The sequence below is a fragment of the Leptinotarsa decemlineata genome, unplaced genomic scaffold (assembly GCF_025532065.1).
Source record: "Leptinotarsa decemlineata unplaced genomic scaffold, Ldec_3_MD MMD2_tig00000882_RagTag_RagTag, whole genome shotgun sequence".
Lineage (NCBI taxonomy): Eukaryota > Metazoa > Arthropoda > Insecta > Coleoptera > Chrysomelidae > Leptinotarsa > Leptinotarsa decemlineata.
The window spans coordinates 2,981,267-3,005,622 of NW_027412556.1; the positions used below are offsets into that span (position 1 = coordinate 2,981,267).

Consider the following 24,356-nt stretch of genomic DNA (forward strand, 5'->3'; position numbering starts at 1 on the left):
TATTATCAACGTCTTTATATTGATAGTATAAGCAAAACAATTTCCAAAAATCTTCGTGAGAGCGTCCTGAGTTTACATTTATTACATAATGAAACTTTGTCTAGAAATTGCCTTGAATTATACGTAATACAGCCATCACGATGATAATTTTTTAAACCTGCTACATCATCGTTTCCTGAGTCGAACAGGATAATATCCATCTTTGAAACGAATGCTGATATCCATTTTCAATTTTTTGTCTTCTAGTTTTCCATCGGATTCTATGTGGAAATGTTGTAGTATCGTTACAATCATTATCTTCAGAGCCATGTATGCATACGATTTTCCTGAAAAAGGTAAAGAAAACGAAATATAATAACTGTGATGAAAATTAATGAATCTATCAATGATGATAACTACAGAATTTTCACAATGCTAGCTTCATTGTGGAATAGTTTGATGTAGCAGTAACTGAGGAAGCTACCTTGTATCGAAACGCATCTTGAACGAAATTTATTGTAAAAATTCTATAATTTTTAACGTGGGAAACGAAATAGTTGTAATTATTTAAAGATAATGTAATGAGTCAAGTGAAACTTCAATAGGATTTCAATCGGAATTGTTTTGGAGGTACAGGGCCGAGAAATTATGGACAAACCCATGTTTTTCAAATCATAATTGTAGCCGAAATAGAAGTATGATGTTAAGTACTATGCTTGAAACATTCCGAAGCCGGTCTGATCGGCGAATTTTCCGACCCTTCTGCTGGAATCCATAAAATTCAAGTTCACAATGGAACGATATTTGAATAAGAATTCCAATCATCACCCGCGACAGAAAAGAGGTTGTTAAAACTCTGATAGAACCGGTAGATGGCGAACCGCAAAGACTACAAGAGGAAATGCGTTTATAAATAACAGAAATAACGAGGCCGAAATCAACCCAACCATACAGAAACCCACCACGGTGGCAGTGGATCGAAGGGCTAATGAAAGAACTTTTGTGCCCTTCATAAGCAGTGTGACGGACTGAATTGAAAGGATCCTAGAAAAACATGGAGTTATGACCATTTTCAAGCCCACAAGAACGATAGAGAATGGTCTCAGATCAGCAAAAGACCCCATCGAGTACCCCAGGAGTATACCGAATATCGTGTAGTTGTGTTTCGTTCTGAGCATAAAAGAAGTTGCTTCTATGGCCATACAGATAAATCGGCATAACACGCTCTCTTAGCGTGTTATGCTACTAGCATAACACGCTAAGAGAGCGTGTTATGCTAGTAGATGATCCGTTAGATAGGAAAGCTATCGATTATGATGTAGATGACCCCTCCTGAAATAGAAGGCGCCGACACTTGGTCGAATAAGGCCCTCAAATCCTTAGCTAACAGATGAATAATTTTCTCACCCAATCACCCCAGCCAGGTAAGGGTACATCGTGAAGGACAATTTGAATGTCTGAGGACCATCATGCCATCATCAATCTCCAGTCAGTTGTATCTCATTCGTCCTCCTAACGAACACACGTTGGAAGGGTAGGAAAGCTAGGCTCCAGCGTGAGTAAATCAAGATGATCAATCGGATTTTCAATTTGCGCATCGCCGCAAGGTAGATCACTTCGACCGTTGCTGTATTGCCTTTGATAATGTATGCCGCAGTAGCAGACGAATTCTCAGGTATAAAAGTCTGCAGATCACGGCTAATAAGCCCGGAAACAAACAAACAAATTAATCACCGGCCGTGAAACCCTACACACCATGATCAATAGTATACTAGTTTCTTGATGTTGAATTTTTACTGTCATGTAGGGATTAACTTTTTTTGTCTCTTGGAACTAGTGCTTGCAACTGGTCCCATTATATTGTTTTGTGAAGAGCGCTATTTTATTTTACCATTCGCTACTTTACGCTATTCTATTGTTGTTGATGGTAGTAACGAAAACGTTTATAATTATCATCATTTAATGAGCACCGTATATATTCAGTACATTTCTTTGGAACATTTGAAGATTTTGAGCATACTCACCAAGACATCCTCTTGGACCAGCACTGAATGGCATGAAAGCAAACGGGTGTCTTTTTCCAACTGCGTCGGGCAAAAAATGATCCGGATGAAATTCATTTGGTTTCTCCCAGTAATTACTGTTTCTATGGATGTTGTAAATAGAAACCATAACCGAACAACCCTTTGGGATCAGCCACTGTTCTGAAAAATGTGAATACTCATGTAGTAATCATTACGGACAGGCGAATATTCAATTCATGGAGCAAAGAGCAATCTGATGAATTGATGACTTGATTTTGGATGATGGAGGGCAAAATCTCAATCTTCCAGTCAATTTAGCACTACGCTTTAATGCTTCACACAAGAATTTCCTGCAAATGCCTTACGATTATTTTTGTCCGACGGTAAAATTGAAGCTATCAAGTCGAACATGCAAAACGTCACATTGAGAAGATCCATAAAAAAGTTAACACGCACACTGATGTCAAAGCTGGCCAAAGTCGCTGCTAGTCGTGCTAATGAACTGATGTGCATTATTCAAAATTTAGAGGACCACGATGTTGAATGGCTCAATGAGAACGGCATAGACATTCCAAAAGTTGGATGAAAGTGAGCAGACACGCAACATTGCGCAGCAAACATCCAATGACATTGAAAATTCAGAATCATGGATTCAGGTGTCATGGACTGAAGAAAATTAATGGAAATTAATATGTATACCAAGAATTTTGAAGCAGTTTGTTTTGTTCGTAATACCGTTTTTTTAAATGCGTTAAATCTATTTTCTTATAACTGTTGCTCATGAATCAATGGAAAAAAAACAGAATACATTAAAAGAAAATACATCTAACAATGTTTACTTAAGCATGGGAGGGGAGAGAGCTAGGTTTACGTAAGCATGGGGGGGAGAGCTATGTTTACTTAAGCATGGGAGGGGAGAGAGCTAGGTTTACGTAAGCATAGGGGGAGAGCTATGTTTACGTAAGCATGGGAGGGGGAGAGCTATGTTTATGTAAGCATGGGAGGATGTGAGAGCTTTGCTTACTTTTGCTGCCAAGGGAGGTGGGGTGGTAAATATGCTTAAGTAATACTTGAACGGCAAATTTTTTATTTCGCCCCGATTAGCTACAGGGTAAATTCAAAATATTTTTCAGAAAGAAAAATGTTCTAATTATCATAAACCTTCTTAAGGTGAAACTTCGTTGAGAAGTTCATGAATATTTTTTCGACGGTTTTTGAATTCATCACCCACCTAACCGAACGTCTTCTTCCGTCTGTCTGACGATGAACGCTGCAATAGGAAATAACCGCAATACGTCCTTTACAACCATGTCAAGATACTCAAATGTGTCCAACTGGCTTTCTTCAATTTCCTTCTTGTCTTCGCCCATAACATCGAGTACTTCGTCCACAAGTTTCTTCTGGATGTTGGGGTACATTCCAAGGAGAACAAGAGTAAAAGACACAATGGAGGTAATGGTGTCTTCGGCCTGAAATTCAAAGATAATAATAATAATAATATTTGTTTCCATTGAAATATAAAAAATCGAGGAGGGAAGGTGGAAATTAATAAATTTGGCCCTTGAAAAGTCTTTTGGGACTTGTTCCGAAGCGATAGATAATCACCAGAAATGCAACACTCTTCTCGACGCGCTTTTCACGAACCAAATTGGCATCTTCAGCAGATGAAGAAGTTTCTGGTGCATTTTCAATTATTAGTTGAGTGAGGTATAACATTATTCTCAGGTGAATTTTTGTTGTACTTACTGCTGAGTATAGTGTGACAAGATGATGCAGCATCTCTTCATCGCTTGCAAAATTAGGTACTTCACCCTGTATCTCAAGTAACTTGTGAATAATGGGTTGGAAAGATCGATCTTCATAGTTGTTGAAGCCTGCTTGCGCATTTCGCAATGTCTAATAATAAAATTATCGATATTATTCAAGTGAAGAACAGGGAGTTAACATGCCGAAAATTTATGAGAAAATTTGATAATTCAGCTGGTTGTTTCAAAAGTTTGGTTCGTTTCAATGTCATGTGTTTTTGCATAAATGCACTCATCAGATAATATATCTATACAAACAATAATTATTATTTATTCGAATAAATCCGGAATTTTGGTTTATTAAATGTTTTCAAAGCATTCGGTAGCTCATTGTAAAATTTGATATCTTTATAATAAATCGAATTTTTCTCAAAATTGTCATCTTGCCAAATGGTTGTGCTGGTCACACCATTTGAAAGTCTTAAGTTTGACGATTGTCGTGTCACGAAGTGTTCTGGCGATGTATTGAATTTATTGGAGCCTCTGGAGACACCCTACATTTTGTTTTATGAAAGAGAGGACATTGGCAGATCAAGATCTTCAGATCTGGTGTTGCAGGTTGTTCCGGGGTTTCCTGCAGCTGAATAAGCAAATGCGCCACTGGAATCAATGAAGTCGCCTCGGAGCGCCAATTAATTTTTGTTGTTGTTTTATAATGCCATGATTTGCTTAATATAATTGTTGTTTTTAGCTATTAATTTTTAATTTTTAATTTTATTAGTTCTTTCATGGATTTGAAGTCGTTTCATATAATATCAGAACATGGAAGTCCGAACTAATGAAATTCATCATGAAACATTGTCAATCATCTTCAAATAAACACACAATTTTTATGCTGACGGAAATAATCGGCTTGTGTTACGTTGGCAATAGTGCACTGACTCCAATGGCGCTCATTTTTATAATACTAAATAATTATTCACTGAGGTAATAGAGTTGGAAGTAGACTCATTAAAACAGACAAAACTTTTAAAAAAACCAATACGACAGAAGTAAACATCACATATTTTAATTACACTAATATTTCAAAAATATTCTAGAAACTCACCTTCTTCATGAAACCGAATATAACTTCCTTTCCCCTCTCTTGTTCATCATAATAATGAAATAATTTGAACAGATAGTCATTTTGGAGCCAAACTTTGACTATACGTGCATGAATTATCGTGTACATCCTAGAAATAATGAGTTAATTGAAACATGAATGAACGGTAAGAAAATTATGAATAATACCCAAATCCAACCTTCCGATAAACTTGCGGTTATTATATCAAAATATCACAGTCGCCACGCACCCTTCTGCAAAGATCAAGGGTTGAAATAGTTAGGGGAATTTTCAGACAGGGTAACACATGAGTGGCAAAAGCGGTGGGGTATTCCATCACCCTCATTTCTGAGAAGTCCATAGATCAGATGGGAAAACGTTCTCGTTATTTAATTTCTCAACAGAAGGTTGCAGAAAAATATGTGATGGAATTAGCCAATACTCGATGAAAAATGTATAACGTATAATGGGGAATGTTCCTCAATTTGGGTTATTACAGCAAATGCAAGTTTGAACAAAATAAAGTTGAGTTTATTTCATGGATTTTTCAAATTCACTTCGAAAAGTATTCAACTTGATGTTTCAAATGTTGGTTTTTAATTTTTAAAGGGATTTGTTTCTAATTCACATATTGGTAACAGCGCCTATATCAAGTTGAAATAATGTATACGTACCTAGATATTCTACTTTAAAAAAGGAAAACTATTTTTATAAATCAACAATTGAGGCAAAATATAAATTATAGTTCAATACCATCTCCACAAGCCATATAAACAACAGTTGTTTTGTTATTTATTTATATAGAGGAAGATATGTTAAGCGCACAAAATGTCATGTCACAGAATGTCTCGGAACTCGGAACATAAGTAAACAGAACAGCACGCCTGTGAAATATGTCTCTTTGTTTGTCTCATACAGGTAACAAATTCATTGTACCTTATTAGCTATAACCGATGTTGCCAAATGGTGAAATGGAAACGAATCCCTTTAAATGTTGAATGCATTATTTAATTCCTATTTTTGAAGTATTTAAATAATTTTAAAAAAGGTTGAAACGATAAGTTTAAAATGCGTTGTTTTAGAGCTCTTTTATGAAAACTACTTGATTTTCGTCAGGAGGAACATTCCCCATTGTAGGGTGGTCAGCAGTTGGTGTGATTCACTAAACTTTCTGCAACCGGGCCAAAACCGTGCCAAACCATCTCAGCAGAGTCCTATTGTGAGGAAATCCACACCGCGTACCGTAGAATGCATCATCAGCAGCAGCAGCAGGCACTGTTTAACATAAGAGGTCCGACCTCGCTCCACGGCAACGCCCGTCCGCACGTTTCACAAATCACCGTCCGAAAGTTGAACGAATTGAGGGTCGAAGTTCTACCTCACCCACCAGACTTCCCAGACCTCTCGCCAATCGACTATCATCTTTTCAAACACTTCGATAACTTTCCCATCGGTAGAACCTTCGCCAATCAGGATTAGCCAAAAACGGCCATCGTCGACTTCATCAAATCCTGAGTACACAATGCTGACGGAATCAATTGGATCGTGCTACGTTGACAGAATAGCAAAATATCTAGTTGCGATTATAGTTTGCCTAGTGAATTGAGGAATCAGTGTTTCTCAGTGATGACAAAAATCAGATTCCGTCAATAATTAGTTTCCACTGCGAATCAGCGATTTGGTACTGTTTTCATTCAAAGCTTTGTTGAATTCCAAACAACAGGCCATATTGAGGTTACTTCTATCGGTACCAATTCTTAAGTTTCATACATGTTTTTTGTTTCCGTACAAACTCGTAAGTAGTTTTATTTTAAGTTTGGTCATCTTCTAAAAAATGCCATTCTGTTACTTTCAAATTTTGTTAAAATATGTTGAAACCAGTTTTTCTGGTAACCAGCTGTCGCCCTTCTACGAACAACCCTCAGAATTACCGAGGTCTTACCTTTTTACGTGAGATTCTCAGCGCGGGTTGGGCGATAGACAGTAAAAATCGATTGTCCAACTTGTGGGGTCGAACCACCGTTTCGTCCATGTTTTTTTGTTTTCGCACTAACTCGTTAGTAGTTTTTTTGTTGGTCATATTCAGATTTTGTTAAAATCTGTTGACACATGTTTTTCCGGTAACCAGCTATCGCCCTCCTGAGAACGACAACCCTCTGAATTAACGAGGTCTTATGTGCATGCGTTCAAGCCAGTGAAAATCGATCGTCCTGCTGGTTATCGTCTAGATTGAAGAAGAATCTCTTGTCTTGAAGTTTCCTCCTTTTTACTTGAACCCTCTGTTGATTTTTTCTTTCATTTTCATTAAAAATACCCATGTGATATTTACATGAAACAAAAATAAAATCTGAATCTTTACCTAGTGAGTGTCCTGACAAAGTTGTCCATTTGACCAAATTGAGCCTTCGTTTTTGTCCCTAATATTGTTTCTGAAAAAAACGTACGTTACTCCACATCATATTCATAACTAATAATGACGAATGACAAATAAACTACTCGTGAATTTCATAAAGAAAACTTTACTTTCGGTTACTATACATATCATTTCCTTCGCCAGGAGGAAAAAATTAGACGATTTATCGCCACTTTCCCTCAATGATGAGGTCATTCCATTTGGAACGGAGGTGAAATATCTTGGCATTGTACTCACCTGGAACTCTCACTTGGAAAAAGTTCTATACGAAGCCAGATTGTCCTTATGGACATGTTGAAGGATTTGTGGTGAAACTTGGGATTTAGGTCCCAAACAAATCCATTGGATTCATGTGATGTCTGCCAGACCAATGATGGACCAATTATGGAGCAATTGCTTTTTATGTAAATTTAGTCCGCCCTATATATCTTGTTCCGTTCAAAAGTTGAGGTAGGGGGCTATTATCGTCGTATTATCGACGCGACGTGAAGAAAGTTGATAAATAAGTGACCCAAATTTTTTTTACGTAGTTGAAACGAACTTATAAAATATAAAATGAAATTCTGATGCATACCATTCACGAAATCTGCTGAGCACCTATGAATAAATGGTTCAATGTTAATCGTTGCTCCATCGACTTCATCTTCCAGGATGCTGATCAGAGTTTTCGTGTGACGAAGAATAGATGGAAAATATTGCTGAATATTTCTCTTTGGAAATAAGGGAGACATTAGACGTCTGTCACGTTTCCATTTAGTTCCTGAAAATCGATTCAAAATTGCCAGTGAATGAAGTATTAAGTGGGCTAAGAAGTTCACAAGCTAATACACAGATGGCGTTGCTAGTATTGCATCCACATGCATTTCAGTTAACTCTAACCTTCAAAAGCCACGTGTACGAATTTCATAGCTGAGTATTGGTTTTTGGAAAAGAACATTGTGAGTGATACAACTTTTTTTATTGTGAAGAAAATAGATTAAAATGAATTTCGTGTTTTAATGAAGTATTGTTTTTTGCCGAAAAAAATAGTGTTGAATCGAAGTCATGGCTGGATCAACATCATCAGAACTTTGCACCAGGAAAATCAACCGTTGAGAAGTGGTTTTCTAAGTTTAAACGAGATAAAATGGGCACCTAGGACGATGCACACAGTGGACCAATGAAAACATAAAAAAAGTCCAGAAAATAATTTTGGATTACAGTAAAGGGAAGTTAATCCAGATAGCTGAGGCTCTAAAGATATCAAAGAAACGTGTTGGACATATCAGGCATGAATATTTTAGTTTGCAAAAGCCCTGTTCAAAGTGTGTGCCGCTCGTGCTCACAATCGACCAGAAACAACAACGAATTGATTATTCTGAGCAGTGGTTGAAGCCGTTCCACCATAAAATAAACGAATTTATCAGAAGATATATGACAAGGGATGAAACATGGCTCCATCATTTCACACCAGAATCAAAACGATCGTCATCTGAGTGGACTAGACGTGGTGAACCGGCTCCAAAGCGTTCAAAGACGCAACAGTCAGCTGTCAAGGTTATATGGTATCAGTATTTTGGGATGTGCATCATATTATATTTATCGACTATTTCGAAAAGGGAAAACTATCAACAGCGACTATTACATAACGTTATTGGTTTGCGTGTTTCATCAAGACAGTGCACTGTGTCACAAATCAATGGAAACAATGGCAAAATTGCATGAACAGTGCTTCAAATTGCTTCCGCATCCACCGTAATCTCTAGATCTGGCCCCCAGCGACTTTTTTGTTTTCAGAGCTCAAGAGAATGCTCGCTGGAAAGAAATTTGGCGCCAATGAAGAGCTAATCGTCAAAACTGAGGCCTATATCGAGGCTGAAGACAAATCGTACTATAAAAATGTGTATGACCGCTCTAATCGTTGTATCGCCATAGAAAACAACTATATTGAATAAAAAAATCTAATTTTTACCAAAAAAAAAATGTTTTCTATGTTAGCCGAGGAACTTTTTAGCCCAACTGTTACATATTAATTGTTCTTAGATTATGAGTATCAATACTGACCGTTCGAGGTGATCAACCCTTTTCCATCGAATGTTTCCAGAAATCGATATATGTCATCTTTCCTAGAGAATTTATATGACGACATTACTTTCTGCGGAAAAAAATCAAATCTTTAAAGAGGTTTTGACACTTGATGAAAAACCATACGAAACATGTACACGCTGCCCGGAAAGTCATGAATTGAATAAAAGGGGAATATTTTTTGCAAAATGTTAACTTGAATCATTTTTGAAACTAAGTTTTTTCGTTCTCGATGTCGCCTGATTTGATCTGAGAGATTATAGGAGATTGAAACGAATGTGTGGAAAAGTTAATAGGCAAAAAAATTGTAGTGGCCGATAGAACTAAAACCGTTGGAGTAGGATATATCCAAAACAAGAACTGCTCCCAGAACTGCAACACTTTTCGACGCGCGTTTCAAAAAACAATTTGACATATTTAGGAGACGAAGTAGACTATCTCTAAACTTTAAAACTTAGCTATTTACACCTAAATGGTATTCACATTCATTTCAGGCACACTTCGATACTTTCTTGGGTTCAAATTGCCGGAAAATTTCTCCGTTAAAGTTCCTGCTAGTTTAATAGAGTGATTCATTATATATTATATACTTATATATTGTATAAGTTTGAAAATGTCCTTATAGGACGAAACTGCAGTAACGTTAGTTACAAATAAAAGTGGTAAAAAACATAGAAAGTTAAATTTCTCTTTTCTTCATTAGGATTTCCTACCACGTAGTAACGGCTACATCCATCAATTAATTGATTAATTAATCATCATCTTCATCACGAACGAGTCTCTGTGATCACCTGTGATGGCGTCATGGCAACAGAATTCAGAGTGGGAACGGAGTGAGAGAGTAATAGATAGAGAAAAAGTGAATAGAGAATAGAGGAATAGAAACTTGTAGAGGGAAATATAGGTATCACACAGCTGCACGCATTAAACTTTATCAACGAATTTTTGTTATTTCGGCTTGCGGAAATCGTCAGATTATATATTTTTCGTTATCCTTGAATTATTTCCTTCAAAATAAAAAAAAATTGCTATGATCGAGAATGTTGTTACGTTGAATGTCGTTACGTCACTCTCAAATTGTCAGATTACTGGAATATACACTTTTTAGCAGGTAATTAACTCACCCTACCTTAATCTGACGCGCTCGAGAATTTCTGATGATCAATTTTTTTTTACTAATCTGATCCTTTGTCCCTCACAGGCGGCCTTATATATGGGGCTGATATTTGGTGGAGGTACTTAACCGGGTACAAGGTATCCCCCTGTATATTAATCTGCCGCGCTTTAGTAAATCCCCGCTTGGGCTCCCCTATTATAATACCTGTTTTCTTAGGCGAGTTGAACAACACTAGGCTTTTCTAATATCCAAAATTGGATATGTGCTTCGTGTTCTTTGAAACGAGTTTCAACAGTTCGTATAGACGATATATTTTTTGTCACATTCCTCACAAATTATTTCATTTTATTTTTAATCATATTTTAAACAATATTACTGATTTTCAGCTTGGTGGGAATTTAGGTAGCTTCGACTGTCTAAATTGACCGGACTATAAAGAACAAACTTTCATCGTTGTTCAATGAATAAAATCAGAAGAAACTATGAAGTTTTAATTGATGTATAAGTCGAAAAGAACACGAAAATCATTTTCATACGACTGAAAGCTCAACAAATAGCGAAAATTAGTAAATCTAGGAAGGAAAAACAATCGTGGTACTGAATTAGGTACCTACAATTCAGAAATCGGAAAATGTAGTGGTAGTTTACTAAATTTTTCAGCAGAAAAAACCGTAATTGGTTGGGTGATACGGAGAACACATGAAAGAGGAGGGGGAAGAGGAGGTGGAAGAGAAAAGAAGATCGAGAAAATCGAAATTGCTTCAGTCAGAAACAAAAACTGATTCAGAACCGAGAATCGCAAGAAAATAATGGAAAACTAGAAACATATAACAACGTTATCTACCTACAAATCAACTTTACCTGTGCCAAATTGACATCTGTGATAACTAACACGAATTTTGGTCCCAGCCATATTCTCAAAGGGCTTGTATATTTTTCACAAATACTAGCAGCCCGGTCATATAGTTCTGAAACAATAAAACTCATCTGTACTTCTTCAAGTTACTCTGATTGTTCTGAATTTCAATGTATTTTGGTTAGCAGATCACAATTCATTCTTAAACAGTTGAGAAGATATGTCAAAGTAGCTCCCTACTAAGAATATTATATTGAAAATACAATATGCATGTAATATAAATGTTGAAATTGAAAGAGTAACTTTAGGTATATTTTTGTTTATTGGGATATACCTACTCATCAATCTGCCGAAACTACGTCTTCAGAAAAAAAACTAAAAAAATATTGTATTGTATATAAATATTGGCAATATTTATATTGCCAATACCTAAAGCATTAGATTTTATTTCTTTGATAGCAGTCAAAATATCATCATCACATATATCGGTGAGGAAAAAGTTCACAGGAGCGTTCAATTTAGCGTTCAATTTTGTAGAATGAAAGAGTGTTATTATTAGAGATGAAACGGATATCCGGTATCCGGCCTTGTTTTAAGTATCCGGCCGGATACCGGATAGTAATACAGTATCCAGCCGGATACCGGATAGTAAAATTTTAAAAAATCTCATAATTTTACACAAGGCAAATCATACTCCAATAGGTTATGGACACCGTTTATTTTTATAATCGCCCATCAAAAATGTTTGTTTCATTAATTATTAGTTTAATACTCAAAATTAACAAGTGGCAAATTGTGATGAATAAATACCAAATTTTCCGCGTTTTTTGGTAAGAGGCGACTTCGCTTGGCTTCGTATACCAGACCAGCTTCTGAAAATAGCCTTTCGCTGTAAACGCTACTGCCAGGTGCTGAAAGATAAATTCTAGCAAACCTTGACAACTGCGGGTACTGATTTAGATTAACTGACCACCAAATGTATGGGTCGTGATTGCGATCGATTCGAGATGTCTTTAAAAAAAAGTCAATCTCGTTAGCAATTGGATTTTGTTTTTCTTGATCGCGACAATCACTACTATTACCCTTTGCCACTTCATTGAAACAATTCCAAAAAGTGTCATGAGCTTCACGTGTGAACTTGGATCCAGTTTCATCTTCTTTCATTCGTTTAGCAGGTGTTGAAGACGGCGATGATCTTTCACTGTCAGAAGAAGATTCCTCGCAAGGAGTTTCAAGAACTCCTAAATAATCTGACTTGAACCTTGTGTCTAAAAAGGTAGCAATTAGGTAGTTTGGATTATCTCCTAAGGATTTAAAACGACTTTCCAATTCAGCTTTCAAAAAAGCTCTCATACAGGAGAGGCCAGAACTTGTAATTTTCGTTATTTATTCAAATGGTTTTAAAAGATTTATGCACTGCTCCATTAGGCCCCATTGTTGTTTCGTCAAATTAGTGAGTGTGTCATGTTCAGCGACATAAAGAGAGATATCCCTTTTTTGTTCCAACAAGCGTTCTGCCATGTAGTAGGTAGAGTTCCACCTCGTGTTGATGTCCTGAACTAACTGATGCTGCTATTTATTATTGAATAGCTCATGGCTACGGCTACGGCTGAGGCTTTTTTGTATCTTCCTGGGTTTGAAGACTGTTTCGATGTCGTGTTTGCCCAATAGTTTTCCAATTCAGTCCGTGACCCTAGGGATAAACGGTAGATATGCGCGTGCAACCATCTGATCCTTTTTCGCTTTTTGAACCGTGGTGCTCTTCGGTTTCGCGCCCAACACCCTAGCATTAAATTCACCATGGAGATTGAGCAGGACCAACGGATAGCTTTCCTAGATGTACTGGTAGAACGATGTCGTACCAGACTAACCCACAAAGTGTATCGGAAACCCACACACACGGATAGATACTTGCACGCACTATCGAACCACCATCCTAGCCAAAAGAGAGGAGTTATCTCAACTCTAACGGAACGGGCTCGGAGAATATGTGAACCGGAACATCTGGAGAGGGAAATGAAATACCTTGAAGTGACCTTGAGATCGAATGGATACAGTGCCTTCGAGATCAGGAGTCAGCCTATTTTATTCACAAAGATATTACTAATATAATGCTCTTAATATTCACGTGTTTGCTCACCTCGCTTATCTATACTAACTCATCACTACTAGCGCAAAACTAATATGATGATCCGATGGTCAACTTGCTACTTTTATAACGGTTCCGTATTTCTGGTATTTTCTGGAAACTTCGAGTATCGGAAGTTGGAGAAGCGGCGTTACAAGTCTCATATATAGCGGAAGCAGATTCGAATACTGGGCAGAGCCGCTGTGTTGCCAGATTTTAAACAATTTCCTCAATCTAGGGGAAAAGCATATTTGGAATGTCGTGTTCGTTAAATTTTTGTGAAAAAAGTCATAACTCAAAAATCTTACGTGTTGGGAAATTTTTACTATCATTGTCGCATTTAGGGACTAAAAATCAACATGGCATTACAGTCGCAAACCGGCTGAAAATTAGTGTAATCAAGAACCATCCGATGAGTTTGATCTATTTCATATCCAACAACGCTATCCGAAACGAGGATATCAAATATCTGGCCAAAACAATTTCCACATCATTCACCCTGTGAGTATCACAATATATCATCCCGTATGAACAATTCAGCCTGCTCTATGACACAAAATAACAAATAGACAACCTGACTTGACTGTCTAGTTCTGTCAGTGGTGTCTTTGAACATGTTGAGAGAGCACCAGTGTCGTCTACCAAATCCTCCTCCTACCATTCTCTGCCAAGTGATCGACTCTGGACTATTCATAAAACTCCGAAGAAAATGCCACAGTTTCATAATGATAAGCAAGAAGCATCCGATGAGTTCGGTCTACTTCACATCCAACAACGCTATCCGAAACGAGGAAATCAAACATCTGGCCAACTATTTCCACATCATTCACCCTTTGAGCATGTTTGCTCTTTACTGGGAATTCCTGATCTTTATTTGCTATACAGCGTCGTTCTTCATTCTTACCGTTATAACGTCTGAAAAAGTTCAACGACATATCACTCTATCATATATGTTCATCTCTTACCTGGATCTTATCATTACTGCAGATATTGTGAAGATGTTTTTCACTGGATATTACGACGGCGTGAAAAACCGGACCATCCTCAGGCAAAGTAAGATAGCGATACACTACTTGAAGACCTATTTTTTGTTGGACTTCGTGACAATCCTGCTCTCTCGTTTTTCATTAACTTATGTGATACACCCTACGTCTGCTCTACAGAAATTTATCCTGGTATTGAGATTCTTGTACAGCTGGAGAATAATACGTTTGAAGAGATGGGCAGAAGCGTTGGAACTCTTCCGCTTATATACCAACTTACCGAGCGTTTTTCATAGAGCGCTGAGGGCACTCTTATTGTATGTAATAATGTTGCAGTGGCTGTACTCCCTTATCTTTCAATTCGGCATTTTCATGGATGTTCAGTTTGATGTAGACGTGCGCTTCTGGAGGGATACAAAGTATTCGAACTATTATTCAGCCACGTTGATGATTCTGCTCGTCAGTTATGGACATTCAGTTCTGAAACACACCCACGAACTGGTAGGGGTTATTATTGGCATATTGGTCGGCTACTGCCTACAGATGTTCCTCTTCACTCAGATACTACAGGTTTGTATAATAGTATAATAATAATGATAATAATTTATTCCAGTTAGATCACAATTCAAATGATATTGGAACAGTCAAAAAAAGAACAAAACACCTTGTATATATAAAATTATGAATAATAGTAAATATTATAAAGTAATATTCTGATAATTATCACCGGTTATATACTCAAGAGTATAAGATATTGTTACGATATTTACTTGGGGTTCGTTTTTAAAACACAACTGCTGCACTGATTATAATTCACTTAGAATACTCGCTTGCTTGAGACTTCGAACACTATCTTACTACTCCCCTCTTTGCCGAAGGAACTCGCTCTTTTATAGTAAGATCGATGCATCTAGAATTTCTACAAGTTCCATATGCATCGCGATGTTTCGCTCTCAAGATCGACGTTGGAATTCTTTGACCGAGACTTTTCAAGTTACCGCGCGTGTGACGTCATGCTCAGGTAGAGGTCCCTTAGTCGAATTGAGGTCCCCTCATTGTATCGTTCGAGTCTTTCTAGGTGAACGACCTTCATTTTTGCTCGGGGGCTACGTCGAATCCTATACACCACGTCATTTATTCTCTTCACTATCGTGTAGGGTCCTTCCCAAGATGGTGGTAATTTGAGGGAAATTCCTTTTCTACGACAAGGGTTGTACAGCCACACTCGATCTCCTTCTTCAAATCCACCAGTATTTGCCTTGACATCTTATCGAGCCTTCATCCTGTCACTAGTCATCTTTAATCTTCTTGTAGCAATTTCGTGGATCCTTGTCAAGCTATCTCGCAGTTCGTCTGCGTAATCTTGCACCTCTTGCTGCTTGGCAAACGGAACTCTCCTTGGGGGTTGTCGAATCGGGTGGGCTTGGCCAGTATCAATTCTGTGTTTAAACAAGTTAATTCTTCCGAATGTTGTCGAATCAAATATATCGCTTTCGTTCTTGATGAAGTTTTTGACAGCTTTAAGTTCTTCTTCTGATAAGTGTTCAAGTGATTTCTCAAGAGTTGTCATAACACTTTTAGAGGCTGCCTTTATTTCCTGGTGGTCGTTTGAATCACAGTTCGCCACCCACGTGACTGGTTCACAGGTTCCTATGACATCATCTGCTTCAACTGTTACTGCTTCAGGATACACATTGGCAACTCTCACAGGGATGGTTTGTTTCGTTTTTACTAAGGCTCTTGCACCCGGTATCTTCATAGCGTAAACTACTTACTCCAAAAAAACAGGAATTCGCACAGTATTCACTAAGCGCAGTTTCACAGGTATTACCCTTTCTGTTGGAGTGGTAAGGACAAATTCCTCTCCTCCAAACTTCATAATCCTCTCTTCGTTGTCGAATGAAAAGCCGTACTCAGTGATCAAATTCATTCCTAGTATGAATTCATCTTCTATGTCTGCAACGTACACTGTATCAATAATGGTGAGTCGCCCAAGAATCAGTGTTGTTTCAGCTTCTCCTCGAATAGGTGCGTTTTCACCAGTGACTGTTCGAAGCACGAAATTGGAAGAAGTTGGCTTCACGCTTTCAGGTCGAAGGATGTCGCTGGGTACCAAGGAAACTGCAGCCCCCGTGTCTAGGGTGCATATCACGTCCATTTTATTCAATTTTCCTGATATGGTTAGGCTGTCGGTTGTTCGTTTTAGCCTGTTAACTTGAATGACGCTGGGGGCTCTGTTATTGTTAGCCAGCATTCGCCCCGATATGCTGGCTAATTCTAGTTTTTCCTGCCGCCAATTTGAGGACTCGCTGGATTACCTTGTCCTCACAGGTGATTGTGTACGTGACGACACCCTCGCAGGTGAGTTGGATCTTGGTTACATTCTCACTCTACAATATTTAATGAGATGTCCGGGCTTTCCGCACCTATAGCATGTCCTCTTCTTCTGGGTGCTGATTCCACTTATCATTAACTTGAGTTCCTCTAGAACCTTCTCGATTGAACCAGTCGCTGTGCCGGATCGTTGTTCGGGTTCTTCTATAGATACTGCCCGCACTTTCGGCCTTGAAGTATTGAAGGCCGCCTCTACTTCTAACGAACGTACCGAGGCGTCGCTACTCCTCTTGAAGTTTGTCAATCGCAAAGTTCTTTGGATTTCTGGGTCTCTTAAACCATCTATAAATAGCTGCACCGCTAGCTGCTCCTTGAAATCTCCAGGTGCTTCTGGATAAGCCAGCGTCTCACATCGGCTTCGAATTCTTGAAGACTCTCACCGGATTTTTGTGTGCGCGTCTTCATTTGGGCCATACCGCAACTCTAGTGCAGATATCAGATCCACGTATTTACTCTGTTGTTCGGTCATCAATTCCGGATCGCAAAAACAAATGAGGAATAATAGCCTTTTAACGTTTGATGGAAGCAAAATAATTTAGACGTCTCTGCCCTTTTGAAGTGTCAGTGTCAAATTCAGAAATGTTAAAACAGCACCAATGTCGTCTAAACGTTGCTTCTGTGGAAATTCTCAACCAGGTCATAGAAACGGGAATATTCATCAACCTCCGAAGAGCATTCCTCAAGTTCACAATGATCAGCGACAGTCACCCTCTGACTCAAGTTTATTACAAATCCAAGCACGCCAAACGTAACGAGGAAGTGAGACACCTGGCCAATTACATTTACGTCATACATCCCTTCAGCATGTGCAGTCTCTACTGGGAATTCCTCGTTTTCATGTTGTACTCCTTATCTTTCTGGATATTGGCTATGTTTGCTACTTACGAAGTCGCGAATATTTCGGAACATGTGATTTATATCAAGTTCGCCACGGATGTCATACTGACGTGCGATATCATGAAGATGTTCTTCACCGGATACTACGACCCCGAACAGAGCAAGACCGTACTCAAGCCTTTTTTTATTGCGAAGAAATACTTGAAGACCTTTTTCATACTCGACTTTTTATCTACTGCGCATTCCTATTCAGCAGTATTACACCAGTTCTTACCCAGATATTTTCATGAGGTGAGAATTGCCCTGAGAATTTTCTACGGCTTGAGAATCCTGAGGCTAGGCAGATGGGCCGATGCTTTGGAATTGTTTCACTTGTACACCAACCTATCTAGTTTCTTCAGCAGAGCTTTGAGATCCTGGTTCATGTTCACGATCATCGTAATGTGGTTGTACGCTGCGATCTTTCAAATCGAAATTGCTATGGACCAGGTGTTCAACATAAATGTTTTGGAGTGGGAAAACGGAAACCTACAGTCGTATTATTCAGCTACAATGATGCTGCTACATGTCAGTTTTGGGGACCGAACTTTGGAATACACCCATCGAAAATTCGTTGCTGTCGTCTTTATATGCATCGGTTACTGTCTTCAATTGTTCCTTTTCATTCAGATACTTCAGGTGGGTCGTAGTCCAATTATTAACTATCAGCAGTTCTGAGGTTTTTTTTTCATTTCAAACAAATAATTGTATAACGACATAACATCGGATTTACAAAAAAATAGTTTCTCAATAAGCAACGCAAAAAATTCGAAAACTGTAGTAACGACTCTAGAATCGTTCAGTGAAAATTGTGGAATCTCGGAATCCTGGGCCAGCCAATGAATCTCCATAAAAACGGTATTGTTAAAAGCTCAAATAAAAAATAAAAGAAAATGCCCAATCTTGATTACAATTTTCAACAATAATTTACTGAAGAATGAGATTGTCAAGAGAAAACAATATTTAGAGCAAAGATTTCAATTTTATGCTAGTCTAGTGCACAAACCACTTTATCACTTTTTCATTATGAAAAACGACGTTTTTGCTTGCTTTTTTTGAATGAAAATTACATTTTTATTAGAATTACAGAGATCATGTGACTCCTTCAATCAATTAATTGAATTGGTTGAAATTGCAAAACAGAAGAGAATTGCATTTCGTCTGTTTCATTCACAAACTGATGAAAAAACAACAACCCACTTATTTGGTAAATAAACTTCTTCCCAGACATCAGATACACTCAAGAAACCTTAGATTTAACAATAATTTTCGCATTCCGAATCATAACAGCCCTATTTATGAACGATCCTTCACGTAACAAGCCGTAACAATGTATAATTCATTCAGTGAATTTTTTTAAAATTCATCACTACCGCTATTCAAAAGTAAACTTAAAACTGAATTGCTCAGTCAATAGTGATCCAAACATAAACATTTGTATTTCATCTTACTACTGTCCTGAAATTGCCATTTATTTTTTGTAATTTTATTTTTTCTAACGTGGTTGAGGGGAAGAATAGCGCTTTGCTAAACTCCGCCACGTAAAATAAAGACCATTTATTATTATTATTTTTGTACTTTCTGCACTTTCTGTATAATGAAAAGTGTTTTTTTATTAATTTATCTTCGAAATCCTAAATAATGACATTTTCAAAGACTAACTTACATATTTTTTCCAATAAAAACGACAATTTCTTTTCTTAAATACAACCCAAATAGCCTAACCCAAGTCACTAACCCAACATCGTGCAACCTACACTCCTTCTCCCCACTCCCTAGTCTATGTCTAACCCAAAACCTAACCTAACCTAACCTAATCAAACCTAATATAACATAACCTTACCTAGTGGTTTGTGGCTAGTGACACTGCCGATATTATCGCATGAGCTATTGAGGTGCGTTCCGTTTCATAATAATTGATACACTCCAATTTACCTTTTTGTCATTCAAAATTATTTCTGATAATAAAATGATAGGGATTTCGGTTTTGTGTCATGAACGTTGTTAAACTATTAATCACTGGCCGGATAAATTTCATTATCATAAACCTGTGACCGGATATGTCGTCGTAACATTCCACTAGCAGCCTTTGAAATTCGATATTTTTTTGCTTCACTATCTTTAGACCTCTGACTGTACCAATTAACGGACAATATTTCGTATCTCATTTTTTTACAGCAAATTATTGTATTAGATCCAAATTTGCTGGAAAATACAATATTATCCTCATAATGGTTCATTAGTCCCATTTTTATTGTTTTATCATCAGGAATATGATCAGTTGTTCCATGACAACATCGTGTTGTCATGGAACAACTTAACAATATCACAACAATATTACTAAAAACGTCAGTTTTTTGTGTTCGCGAATTCGCTTTAACAACGACCATGGATGAAACTGAAGAAATTGAGGAACAAAATCAAATCTTTTTAGAAATATTGGTAGAATCATTTGCAGCGAGTGTTGATTTACTGCCTAAAATAACTCAAGAGCGATTTCAAAAATAATATGAAAAATTTTGAAACGGAGGCTGTTAACATTAACTTTTCATATACACTTCCATAATTGAATTGATAATCATAGGCTTCAAATTTAACGATTCAGCAATGTTGATTATTTCTATTGTTCCTATTGGTCAATCGAACAAGAAGCGGGAAATAGGGCCGTGACGTCACCAGCCTACCACATTCAATTTTTAATAATTAATTACGGGAAAACAACGGTACTTAGTGAGCTGAAACAAAGTGCACTGTTTTTCAATTTGAAATGTCTATCAAGTGAATCATAAACCAAAAATCATGAAACAAGTCCATTGTCATCTGAATACGGTTATATCAAAATAACAGTATGGAATTACGAAAAATTACTTTTCAATTTTGTCAGAGACAACTGGCAGTCATCGTGTATTTAAAAATCTACTCCGTTGCTGCGTCTACTTGAATTGTTACTGGATTTTTTTTCTTCCTCTGGGTCTGTTTTATGAAAGATTTTAAATAGACGTAATAATCCGCGTGATATTTAGCTCCTTGAGCCACTAAATCTAACACACCTACAATTTTTTTATGAATCTTGCGAGAATATTCACTTTTTTCTCGATTTATTAAATTTAAAATTGTTTTATTGTAATCAGAGGTACCTGCCTAATTACATAGCTGATTTGGTGTCTTGACGATTTAGACTTTCTCCTTTCCTTCATTTCATCTGTAAGCTTTCGAATTCATCCAAGTATTGGTCACAATTTCAAACTTGTCTCATTTATTCTGTAGCCGTTCTCTCAGACATATCGAGCGACACCAGACTCCTCTGGTCTACGAAATCAGATATGTGAAACGTGTTTCTTAAAACACTTCATTAAAATTCGCTTAGTTTGACCAACGTACTTCATGACGCAATCCTAACAGCTTATTTTATGAATCTCAGACTTTTTCTTTTCCGTTATCCTGTCATTCAGCTTGCTCCGTAGTTTTTGAAGTGTATGAGCAATTTTGAAAGCAACTTCCATTTTAGATTTTTTCAAAATTCGGACCAATCCATCAGTATATTTTGGCTTATATGAAAAAACGGTGTCAAGAAAGGTACTCTGAATTTACGTTTTCTCATCAACTTGTCGAAGATTTCCCGTCACTTTTAGCTATTTCCTTTTTTCTCGATGTTGTACCTTTACCCCACCATTTTTAGTTGTGGACAGCTACAGTCCGTCGCGTATTTCTGATATATGTACAGGGTGGCCCACCACATTCGCCTCGGTATTTTTACGAGAAATGAAGAGAGTTAGGGAAAAACTTTTAGCACAGTTATATGTGGGTCCATGAGGAGCATATTCCAAAATTATTTTGAAATATATAGGGTGAGTCCCAAAAAAGTTGCATACCAAAGTTATATTTTTTCTTATGAAACACCCTATATTTTTTTTATATTTTTAGATACTATAGACAAAATAAAGGTGAGTTTTTACTATATTTTCCATACTTAAAACTGACCGTTTCTGAGAAATTTCGAGAAATTTAAAAATACAGACCATAATTTAAAAATTGTTTTCACCTTGTAACGTGCAACGAGCTGCTCGTGATTAAATGTACTGCTTAACTGAAAGGATAAACATGAAATTTTTAATGCAATATTATTCAGAGTGGCGGAAAAAATTGCCTCAAAATTTGGACACACATTTAATCAAATAACTTCGCAGGAGTAGATTCCCTTCAAAACTATACTTTTGCTTCAGAAAATGGATGCGGTAAATTATTTCTTTCTGCCAGTTGGTAAGCTAAGGTTTAAGCATCCTGTGTGGCCAGCCCGTACATTCTAGACTCCATGTCCTTAATATAGTCGACAAGTTCCTGTTCTTGTTCTTGGTTAAACACTGTTTGTTTGCTACCTGACTTTTTAACGTAGCCTACAGCTATTTTATTTTTGCCTTTGGCTCTTCTTTTCAATGCCATCACAGGGAACTTAAACTCTCTACTTGCGGTTTTGTAAGGCATGCCATCTCTGACGGCATCTAATGCCTTTTGCATTTTCTCTTCAGGCCAATTTTGGCGATTTGTTTTCCATATATAAATTCTCGGCATGATCTGTAAAAATAACAAATACTAATGGGGTAAAATGATTTCAGAGATCATTTTAAACACACAGAAAGGGATCATATCTCGCCCCAAACACCAAATTCCAACATATCGATCAAAACAAAACCTTCAAATACCGCGTGCGGTGATCGAACATTGCTTAAATATTAGCGACTGCTGTTAATACCCGGATATAAAACAAGATTTCTATAAACACGAACATGTAAAAAGTAATGAGAGTCAAAAACATGCTTACCTTAGATCAGAGTCACACTTTTCGATTATTTTTTAATTTAATCACGTCAAGCGCTCGCACCGACATGACACTTGGAGAGGCAACTGGTAGGGGTGCGGAAAACATGTTTCATGTGCATTTCGATACATGACACTAGTTGTCTCTGATTTACAGCGGGGGATCATTTGACCTACAGGGATCGTATTACCTCACCTTCCCCTACTGGTTAAATGATGACAAATACGTTTTGAAGGAGATCAAGGCTATCAGCACTGTCAAATGATTATCAGCTCGACATGTTTCGAAAACAAAACACACCCGTCTGTTTCTGTCTCTTCCAAGTGTCACGAAAAAAATTCTAAAATGTTAAGAGAGCACTTATGTCGTCTACACGCTTCTCCCGTGGAAATTCTCAACATATTCATAGAAACTGGAATATTCATCGACATCCGAAGAAAATTCCACAAATTTATAATGATCAGCGACAGTCACCCGAAGACCTCAATCTATTACAAATCCATACACGAAAAACGCAACGAAAAAGTGAGACACTTGTCCAATTACATTCACATCATACATCCCTTCAGCATGTGCAGTCTCTACTGGGAATTCCTCGTCTGTATTCTGTACACCATATCGTTCTGGATATTGGCCATGGGTGCTGCTTACGAAGCCACGAATCTTGGAGACACAATCGGTTTCCTCAAGATTTCAACAGATTTGCTGCTGACAGTCGACGTTATGATGATATTCTTTACCGGGTATTATAACCCCTCGCAGAGCAAGAGCGAACTCAAGCCATCGTCAATTGCGAAGAAATACTTGAAGACTTACTTTTTACTGGACGTCTTATCGGTGTCCAACTCCTACGCTGTCCTCGTACTCAGGATATTTCCAGAAATTGGAGATTTTGTGACGGCAAGAGTGATACTGAGAATATTCTTCGCTTTGAGAATCCTTCGGATGGGCAGGTGGCGGGATGCGGTGGATTTATTCAGTTTATACGCCAACCTATCAACTTTCCTCAGCAGAGTGTTGCGAACCTGGTTTATGTTCACGATGATGGTGATGTGGTTGTACGCTATGATGTTTCAAATCGATATCGCCCTCGATAAAGTGTTTTTGAAGAATGCTGAGTGGTTGGAAGCACCCCAGTTTCAGTCTTTTTATTCGGCTACAATGATTCTTCTACACGTTAGTCATGGAGACCATTCTATCGAGTACATTCACCGGAAATTGGGAATAGTGTTCTTCATAGGCATTGGTTACTGCGTCCAGCTATGCCTCTTCATTCAGATTCTTCAGGTTGGTCTTAGTAGTGGTCCACTTGAACTCTTCAATTTTTCCTTTTGGCGTTTATAGATCGACTGATACTAAGTCTGCGGTAATGGATTCAACAACAATCAGATAGGGATATGTAATGTTGGTAGCAAATTGCCAAAAACGATTCTCCTAGATAGGAAGACTTAACAGATTGTATCTGGTCTGGATTCCTGCCCATACTGGCCTCGGAGGCAATGAGGCTACTGAATCCCTTGCAAGGGAGGGTGCTGCAAGCAGCTTCATCGGACCAGAACCTGTCATTGGCATAGCTTTAGGCTTTGCCAAACAAACATTGAACATCTGGATGGCAAAAAGATGTATGGACTTCTGGCAGAATCTTCCAGGATTGGCTCACTCCAAGGCGTTTATTCACCAAGTTGTTGGACTACAGTAGGGATGAACTACGATGTCTAACAGGCCTTCTTACAGGTCACTGTCATTTGAATCATCATATGCAGAGACTCGTCTCTGTTTAGAAAATGATGGAACAGCAGTATATAACTTGTGCCTGCCCCACTTGGGACCGAATCAGGTCTCCTTAAAGTTCGGCA

General features: G+C 37.7%; 2 protein-coding genes across 8 annotated transcripts in view; one reads left to right on the top strand and one right to left on the bottom strand.

Moving 5' to 3' along the window:
- The window catches only part of LOC111504218 (cytochrome P450 4c3), a 31,183-nt gene continuing 6,827 nt past the window's right edge, over positions 1-24,356 (bottom strand). The window contains exons 1-11 of one of the 3 annotated variants that reach the window (XM_074174798.1): positions 22,504-22,695; positions 22,061-22,256; positions 11,309-11,415; positions 9,310-9,400; positions 7,841-8,026; positions 7,213-7,282; positions 4,857-4,983; positions 3,750-3,899; positions 3,235-3,472; positions 2,004-2,183; positions 1-326 (exon numbers count right to left, since the gene is read on the bottom strand). In XM_074174798.1, coding sequence (XP_074030899.1) covers positions 166-326; positions 2,004-2,183; positions 3,235-3,472; positions 3,750-3,899; positions 4,857-4,983; positions 7,213-7,282; positions 7,841-8,026; positions 9,310-9,400; positions 11,309-11,415; positions 22,061-22,253 — 1,503 coding nt within the window. In that variant the 5' untranslated portion in view covers positions 22,254-22,256; positions 22,504-22,695 and the 3' untranslated portion in view covers positions 1-165. Of the gene's footprint in view, positions 327-2,003; positions 2,184-3,234; positions 3,473-3,749; positions 3,900-4,856; positions 4,984-7,212; positions 7,283-7,840; positions 8,027-9,309; positions 9,401-11,308; positions 11,416-22,060; positions 22,257-22,503; positions 22,696-24,356 lie in introns of those variants that run through there. The other 2 variants (XM_023158724.2, XM_074174799.1) reach the window with 2 other exon arrangements.
- The window catches only part of LOC111504217 (potassium/sodium hyperpolarization-activated cyclic nucleotide-gated channel 1), a 30,224-nt gene continuing 19,874 nt past the window's right edge, over positions 14,007-24,356 (top strand). For 3 of the 5 annotated variants that reach the window (XR_012465356.1, XM_023158721.2, XM_074174797.1), the window contains exon 1: positions 22,785-23,787. Coding sequence is in view for 4 of the 5 variants with exons in the window: in XM_023158721.2 (XP_023014489.1) it covers positions 22,846-23,787 (942 nt within the window). In the remaining variant the exon portion in view is untranslated. Of the gene's footprint in view, positions 14,985-17,337; positions 18,324-22,784; positions 23,788-24,356 lie in introns of those variants that run through there. The other 2 variants (XM_023158722.2, XM_023158723.2) reach the window with 2 other exon arrangements.